We start from the raw sequence: 8,833 nt of genomic DNA, 5'->3' as shown, positions 1-8,833 counted from the left end.
AGTAAAAAGTAAAGTTTCCCTTTCAAACCTGACGGTCTATGGGGCAAGTGAAGTAGAGTTCACTTGTTTCTGTGACCTCGGCATATGAAGAGATAGTGTGGTCAGCACTATGCCCAGCCGCCTTTACTTTCCCTAACGTGTGTTAGGTACCCATCAGAGTTGGGTGGACTCAGGGATGGTCTACTAACTTGAACCCGGATTCGAACTCGAGACTTACTGGTTAGCAGTCCAGCTCTCTACCGCTAGACCACTTGGGGGGGGGGGGGGGTACCGGGATTTTTCCCGATAACCCGGCGGGCCAGCTCACTTCTGATGAAAAATATAATTCAGCCTTCAAAATTAAATTCTAAAATATCATACTGGAACAGAAATTTGAAAAAAATTGATGATAATTTTTTTCTCATGAAGACCACATTTTCATTCCATCATCTTAATTCAGTCATTTTTTTGCCAATGTATGCGTTATTCAATATTTAAAAATTAAACTTGTGGTTTATTAGAGTCGGTAGTGGGAGTTTGATTGGGTTGGTTTCTGAGGTGGATGGGATTATAACCCACCTGGCATTCCCTTTACCTTTACAAATGATGATCTCTAAGGTTGTGATTGTGATTTATCTTATGATTAATGTAGTTATTTGTGTCATTATTTGAAATGCACGCCGGTTTTTTCAATATACATTGGCAGTTTTCGATGATGTGTATACAATAGCGCAATCTTTTATTTATTATTTTTTTGTTGGTTACTTTGAAACACTGACCCCAAATAGTGCCACGTAGATAATCGGGAAAGTCCGAATTTTGAAGTGTCATTTACACGTTTTTTAAAAACCCGTGTATTTATCGATAATTCCGAGATAATTCGCTACGAAGACGTGTGTTGCATTAAGGTATGATTTTAGCTAGGCAGAAATAATTCAACTTTTATGTATATAAATATTATATGTTTCTGGCGAGAATAAAATGTCAATGTCCTTAATAAAATTCAATAATTTAAAAAAAAAACCTTAAGGATTCTTTCACAGTGTAGCATAAATCATGCAGTTTACAATTTTCTAGTTAAACTTTATAAGATTATGTAGTTCCTCTACATCTTTTATATAGTTAACTTTGAAGACCACCCTACTTAAATTCAGACCTAGACAATGAATACTATCTTCGAATAGACACAAAAATATTGTGTAGGCCCTATTTTTTTTCCCTTTAAGTTGTTAACAAAATTATATTTTTTTACCCAAAATTGGGTAGTTTTTCTTTTTCTTTTATAAGGTTTTTTTTTTCAAATAATAATGATTTTTCTTTGTACCTAAAATTCGCACGCAGCTTATTTGAGAATATACAGGGATAGCTTTATCAATGTTGTCAAGGTTCATGCATGAAGTTTGATAAGCTTTTTAAATTTAGGCACAATTAGGCTCAGTAAAAATCATAATGTAGCTAATATAATAGTATTATTTTCCATAAATGTGAAACTTTTTTTAACGATTTCACTTGAGATATTTTAGTACTCTAATAAAGAGTAGGCCTAGGCCTATATACTGTTACGTATTGAATTGTGTATATTGTAGTTACGTCCCTTGTGTGCTCACTGTGTACCGTGTTACTGATGTGTAGCTGGTGTGTACCTGTGAGTCAGTTAACGACAGATAGAACCCAGATACAAGACGTTTTCTGGGCTGTCTTTAATAATAAAGTACCAATGTAAACGCAGAGAACTGCGTCTTTTAAGTTATGAAAGAAATTCAGTGTTTGATACTTCTGATAATAAATAATGTCGTCACCGGAAATTTCCAAATATCGCAGTTTTTGTCTTCTATAAATAGAATACACGTAATCAGAATAAGACTCTAGCCGAGTCTAGCCTTTAAATACGAGCATCTTGCTTATATGACCTTTTTTTAAATCTAATAATAGAGAAAATCACCGATAAAGTTTTTTTAAAAAAAAAACACTCATTTTTTAGCCACATTCATACATTAATTGTATTTTATTTTAAAAATGATTATTGTTTACAATTTGGCCTTCATTCACCGTACCATCTAAATTATAAGCGCTCGTCTTGTAATATTCTACATGAAGTTAAAAATGTAACTTATAAATCCACCTTATGAATTCGATAAAACTTATAAGAATTCTGGTGGTGTGTGAAAACCTGGGGGTGGACGGGCTGTGTCCAAAAGGGCCGGGACATTTTAAAAGGGGGACCCTAAACCCCAGTTGTAAATTTTCGATGTAATTTTTTTTTCTCCATCGAATTCCAAGTTTTACTCCTTGGTATGAAATAACGAAAATGGTAAAATTAAGAAACGCCAACAAATTATTTTTTTTTAAATTTAAAAAATAATAGGACTATTGCAGCACATTTTTTTTTTGTTAACCACAGAGATATCTTTTTTTTGGGGGGTGTGTGGGGGGGGGGGAGAAAAAAGTAAAATTTCCCTTTCAAACCTGACGGTCTATGGGGCAAGTGAAGTAGAGTTCACTTGTTTCTGTGACCTCGGCATATGAAGAGATAGTGTGGTCAGCACTATGCCCAACCGCCTTTACTTTCCCTAACCTTAGTTAGGTACCCATCAGAGTTGGGTGGACTCAGGGATGGTCTACTAACTTGAACCCGGATTCGAACTCGAGACTTACGGGTTAGCAGTCCAGCTCTCTACCGCTAGACCACTTGGGGGGGGGGGGGGGGGGTGTTACCGGGATTTTCCCGATAACCCGGCGGGCCAGCTCACTTCTGATGAAAAGTATAATTCAGCCTTCAAAGTTAAAATCTAAAATATCATAATGGAAAAGAAATTTTAAAAAATTGATCATAATTTTTATTCTCATGAAGACCACATTTCCCTTCCATCATCTTTATTCAGTCATTAATTTTGCCAATGTATGCGTTATTCAATATTTAAAAATTAAACTTGTGGTTTATTAGAGTCGGTAGTGGGAGTTTGATTGGGTTGGTTTCTGAGGTGGATGGGATTATAACCCACCTGGCATTCCCTTTCCTTCACAAATTATGATCTCTAAGGCTGTGATTGTGATTAATCTTATGATTAATGTAGTTATTTGTGTCATTATTTGAAATGCACGCCGGTTTTTTCAATATACATTGGCAATTTTCGATGATGTGTATACAATAGCGCCATCTTTTATTTTAAATTTTTTTTATTGGTTACTTTGAAACACCTGACCCCAATTTGGGCCACGTAGATAATCGGGAAAGTCCGAATTTTGAAGTGTCATTTACACGTTTTTTTAAAAACAGGTGTATTTATCGATAATTCCGAGATAATTCGCTACGAAGACGTGTGTTGCATTAAGGTATGATTTTAGCTAGGCAGAAATAATTCAACTTTTATGTATATAAATATTATATGTTTCTGGCGGGAATAAAGTGTCAATGTCCTTAATAAAATTCAATAATTTAAAAAAAAAACCTTAAGGATTCTTTCACAGTGTAGCATAAATCATGCAGTTTACAATTTTCTAGTTAAACTTTATAAGATTATGTAGTTCCTCTACATCTTTTATATAGTTAACTTTGAAGACCACCCTACTTAAATTCAGACCTAGACAATGAATACTATCTTCGAATAGACACAAAAATATTGTGTAGGCCCTAATTCTTTTTTTCCCTTTAAGTTGTTAACAAAATTATATTTTTTTACCCAAAATTGGGTAGTTTTTCTTTTTCTTTTATAAGGTTTTTTTTTTCAAATAATAATGATTTTTCTTTGTACCTAAAATTCGCATGGAGCTTATTTGAGAATATACAGGGATAGCATTATCAATGTTGTCAAGGTTCACGTCATGAAGTTTGATAAGCTTTTTAAATTTAGGCTCAGTTAGGCTCAGCAAAAATCATAAATGGAGCTAATATAACAGTATTATTTGTGAAAACCTGGGGGTGGACGGGCTGTGTCCAAAAGGGCCGGGACATTTTAAAAAGGGGACCCTAAACCCCAGATGTAAATTTTCGATGTAATTTTTTTTTCTCCATCGAATTCCAAGTTTTACTCCTTGGTATGAAATAACGAAAATGGTAAAATTAAGAAACGCCAACAAATTATTTTTTTTTAAATTTAAAAAATAATAGGACTATTGCAGCACATTGTTTTTGGTTAACCACAGAGATATTTTTTTCTTTGGGGTGTGTGTCGGGGGGGGGGGGGGGGGGGAGTAAAAAGTAAAGTTTCCCTTTCAAACCTGACGGTTCAAACCTGAGAGTGTGTGTGTGTGTGTGTGTGAGAGAGAGAGAGAGAGAGAGAGAGAGAGAGAGAGAGAGAGAGCGTGTGTGTGTGTCTAAATGTATAGAAGGTGTGACAATTTTTAAAACTTATTTTTTTAAAAAAAGGTTAAATAATGTAAGTAGAGAAAAAAAAACTAATTATAATCAAGGCTAATCAAATATAAATTTCCGATTACAACCTGGATCCATAACTATTGATCAGCCATATGTAAATAATTCGTACCAGCTCATAACATATTATTTTTTTTAATTTGCAGTATTCTTTGTTTTATGTAAACTAATGATACATTTTAGAAAATTATTTTTATTTTCAGATGAAAGCAATCAGACCTCTCTACTTGGTTATGCTTTACTTTTTCTCAGGTAAGGCTTGTTGCTAAAAGGATCATCCATATAAGACGGCATGCTTTTTAACGTATTTTACCTCCCCCTATATATATATATATATATATATATATATATATATATATATATATATAATACATAATAGTGACGAGTTACTGTTATGATTAAAACAAGCATGCACAATTATAAATATAAATGAGTAAAAAGAAAAAAAAATGTATTCAAATTTTATAAGAAAGGATTAATTAAATAATTAATCAATTTTTATTTAGGAAATTAACGGACATTTCAATACTGATAAATATGAATAGAAATTACACTATCAACAATTTGAGTCTCATGCTCGTAACAAATAATTTTAAATAGCACCATAAAAGTATCACCATAAATGTAGCACTATAAGTGTAGTAATATAAATGTAGCAACATAACTGCACAATGTCCTCCCCCAACCTAAAATGGCGCTGCAATCAGTCTAAACCCCCACCCCCACCCTACCCCCCACCCCTTCAAAATTGCTGTTAGATTTTTTTAAACATCGATTTTTTTGTTTTTGAAATACTGAGCTCGGTCAATTTCTATTTATTTTTTCTAAAACACATAAAAACAACTTAAAGTCAGTCTCTATCATTATTTTTTTAAATGCAAAAGTTTCTGAACATAATAATATGATTCTTGACCTCGGCATTTGAAGAGCCTTTCCTTTCCCAACATAAGAAAGGTACTTATCAGAGATTTACTGGCTCAGGAAATTCCTAACAGTCACAATTCTGAACTGAGATCTGAACTTGATACATTCGAGCTAGTAGAAAACGCTCTATAATTCAACCACTGTATGAAATAATAAATGTTTCTAATCTAACAAATACAGAATACAATATTGAATTGTGAAATAATCACATATCAAACTCAATAGTGGGCATATGCTTACTGCTCGAGTTAAACTCTTTGACTATACTTTAATCAAAAGAATTAGAGTAAGACATGATTTAGGAACGTTTGATATTTTTCGTTTATCGTTTGATATCGTGATATAGTAACATGTACACTTTCATATAACTAAACGAATTAAAGACAGACATAATTTTTAATTTTTGATAGACATAATTTTTGACAGACATAATTTATAAATTTTGATTTTTGTAAAAATTGAAATCTTGATATAGTAGCATGTAAACTTTCAGATAATGCATACTTTTGATTTATCTCAGTCTGCAAAGGTGAAGATGAGATATGCATGAAGAATGAACGTTGTACCATCACCCGTGTTATACCCTCCTTTCAATCTGGAATGTATCAAGGTAAAATCAATGAAGAGCCCATCTATCAGATCGATACATGCGGAAATATACCGGAAGTGACGATTTTTGACAGCCACATCAACTTAATTAAAGTCACAACACAGACAATCAATCGGAAACACTTGAGAGTTGTAGTTGTGGTAAAACTATACGAAAACAAGCTGGAAGGGGAATGGAAAATATTATTCGGACATGAAATACTGGTTAAGTTCAGTGTGAAATTCAAAGGTAATTATATTGATCTAAGGATATATATATATATATATATATATATATATATATATATATATATATATATATATATATGTATATATGTTTGTGTGTGTGTGTGTGCTAGTGTGCTTGCATTTTTTTTGTTATTGTGTGCTTATGTATGTGTTTGTATGTGTGTAAGTGTGTGTGTGTGTGTTTGAATGAGTGTGTTTGTGTGAGTGTGTGTGTGCGGGGGTGTGTGTGGGTGTGGGTGTGTGTGTGGGTGTGAATGAATGGAAGGTGTGACCATTTTTAAAACTTATTTTTAAAAATCAAAAGGTTTTCTTAAAGTCATTATTTCCTTACACATTAATATACAGTTTATAAAATCATGTTTTAAATCGAGATTTTACAAGTGCGAACAGAAATGTTTTAAAGTTACGTTATCTATTTCTTCAGGTGACGCTAAACTAAGAAGACCAATGATGGCATGTAATGAGTTTAACAAAAAACTAAACTTTCTACTTCATGGTCAAAGTTAGTTTAAATATAACCTTTTTGACTTGATATTATTAGAGATCAGAATAAATGTATATTTAAATTAATTTTATTGGGTTAAGTTGATGTGTGTACGCATATAAATATGAAATATGAATATTAATATAAATTATATATATATATATATATATATATATATATATATATATATATATATATATATATATATATATATATATATATATATATATAATCGATTTATTTTGGTGCAGGGGTGATTGAGGCTAAGATTAATCGGACACTGGACGTTCTAGGTTTGTATAATTTTTAACTTTAAATTGCCATATCTATATACGTATATAGCCTATTGTATGTATGTATATATATATATATATATATATATATATATATATATATATATATATATATATATATATATATATATATATATATATATATATATATATATATATATATATATATATAAACAGTTTTATATTTACTTCACTAGTTGTTTTGAATTATTTGATGTTTATTCGTTTGCTGAATATATAATTTGATTTATCAGAAAACGTTGAATATCTGATCAAAAAACAAGTCAATAATAAGGAAACTGAAGGTCCCAGAAAAGCAGCTGTTAGCAATAGTGATCAGGTAAGTTTTTACCGCTATATTTCCGTTATATTTTTAGGTTCATTTTCAAATTACAATTTAAAACTTGGCTTTTCATAATGCAGAAGAAGTAAAGTTATGTTGTTATTTGTTTTTTACCCCAACATATGAAGGGATTGTGTTTCAGCTAATTCAAAAAAAAAAACAAAAAAAACGTGAGCCCAAGATCTGAATTCGAGAGTTAAGGGTTGCTGCTAGTTGGTCTCTGTACTGTCTTATCATATAGATTTTTTTTATGCCTGGCTTGTGGAAATGTCATGAAATGAAAGTCATGTAATCGATACCCAGGTTCTCTTACTGTCACCTTCTGTTGGGGGGGGGGGGGTATTAAAGCCTGACCGGAACCCACGGCTCTAGCTGCTGACCATAATGACGTTATGAAACATGCAGCTCTTCATCTGACTGTGCCAGATATTTGTTCTAGTCTAGTATATTTGTACAACAGATTTAGCTAAACATGTATGTATGTATAGATTCTAAACAGACAGGGCTATACATGTAGGTACGCATAGATTCTAGACTTCTTTTGTTAAACCAATTCGATCTGAATACACTTTTATGGTTTCAGATAAAGTCTTTCAAACCTTTATTTCTTATCTTTTTCATACACACACATATACACACGTACACACACAAACATATATATATATATATATATATATATATATATATATATATATATTTATATGTGTGTGTGTGTGTGTACAGAATTACGTATATATATATATATCAGTAAATACTTATGTATGTGTGTATATACATATATATTTCTCTAATGCTTTATTATTTTATTTATTTAGATGGCCTTCAGGAATGGATCGCTGGAAGAAGATTTGAATGCCATTGCTTAGAATACGTCTCTTGCCAATATTCATTTTCCTTGTGCATCTCTCACTACATTGTCGCTTATCTATTACTTTAAACATTGTGCAGTTATTGTGCAACATACGTTTATGGTGCTAAATTTATGGTGCTACTTTTATGGTGCTATTTGACTCAAATAATCGTTAGATTAAGTTCTATTCATATTATCAGTATTGAAATGTCCATACATTTTCAAAATTAAAATTGATTAATTACTTAATTAAACCTTTCTTTATAAAATTTGAATTATTTTTCTCTTTAATTATTTATATTTATAAGTGTGCATTCAAGTTTTAATCTTAGCAATAACTCGTCATTATTATGTATTATATATTATAATTTCCTTTCATCGCATCATTGCATGTATAAAAGTTGATTATTAAAAAATAATCAAAACATTGATATTACATTTTTTTCTGTTAAATGAAAATTCATTGTACTCCTTTTTGAACCGTGCTAAGTTGTAGTTTTTTCGTATTTCTAACAAGGCTTTCACCAGGCAATGTTAGATCATTTGTTAAAAAAATTGTATTTTGTAATCAATATTGCTGTACCAGTAAAAAACAATTTGCATTCCTTTAGTATTAATATCTATAATATCGTATTAGTCGTCCAAAAAAATGTGAACATGTTTTTGTTTTATTTTCCAAAGACTTAGAAATAACTTCCTTCAAAGCGCAAAATGTTTTTTATAATTTTTTTAAATGTAAACGTTAAAAAAC

The 8,833-nt window shown here is 31.2% G+C and overlaps 1 protein-coding gene across 1 annotated transcript; it reads left to right on the top strand.

Annotated features, from left to right (window-relative positions):
* The first annotated feature begins 3,282 nt into the window (after positions 1-3,282).
* On the top strand, positions 3,283-8,289 carry LOC131957123 (uncharacterized). Its single transcript, XM_059321830.1, has 7 exons — positions 3,283-3,312; positions 4,555-4,603; positions 5,796-6,113; positions 6,537-6,614; positions 6,848-6,889; positions 7,144-7,229; positions 8,048-8,289. The coding sequence occupies exons 2-7, from the start codon at positions 4,555-4,557 to the stop codon at positions 8,096-8,098; spliced, it is 624 nt and encodes a 207-aa protein (XP_059177813.1). The 5' UTR covers positions 3,283-3,312; the 3' UTR covers positions 8,099-8,289.
* Positions 8,290-8,833: the final 544 nt, after the last annotated feature.

Source organism: Physella acuta, unplaced genomic scaffold (genome assembly GCF_028476545.2).
Source record: "Physella acuta isolate Inbredline_101_S28 unplaced genomic scaffold, ASM2847654v3 ptg001210l, whole genome shotgun sequence".
In the NCBI taxonomy this organism is placed as follows: Eukaryota; Metazoa; Mollusca; class Gastropoda; family Physidae; genus Physella; species Physella acuta.
This window is presented reverse-complemented; position numbering and strand designations above follow the sequence as displayed.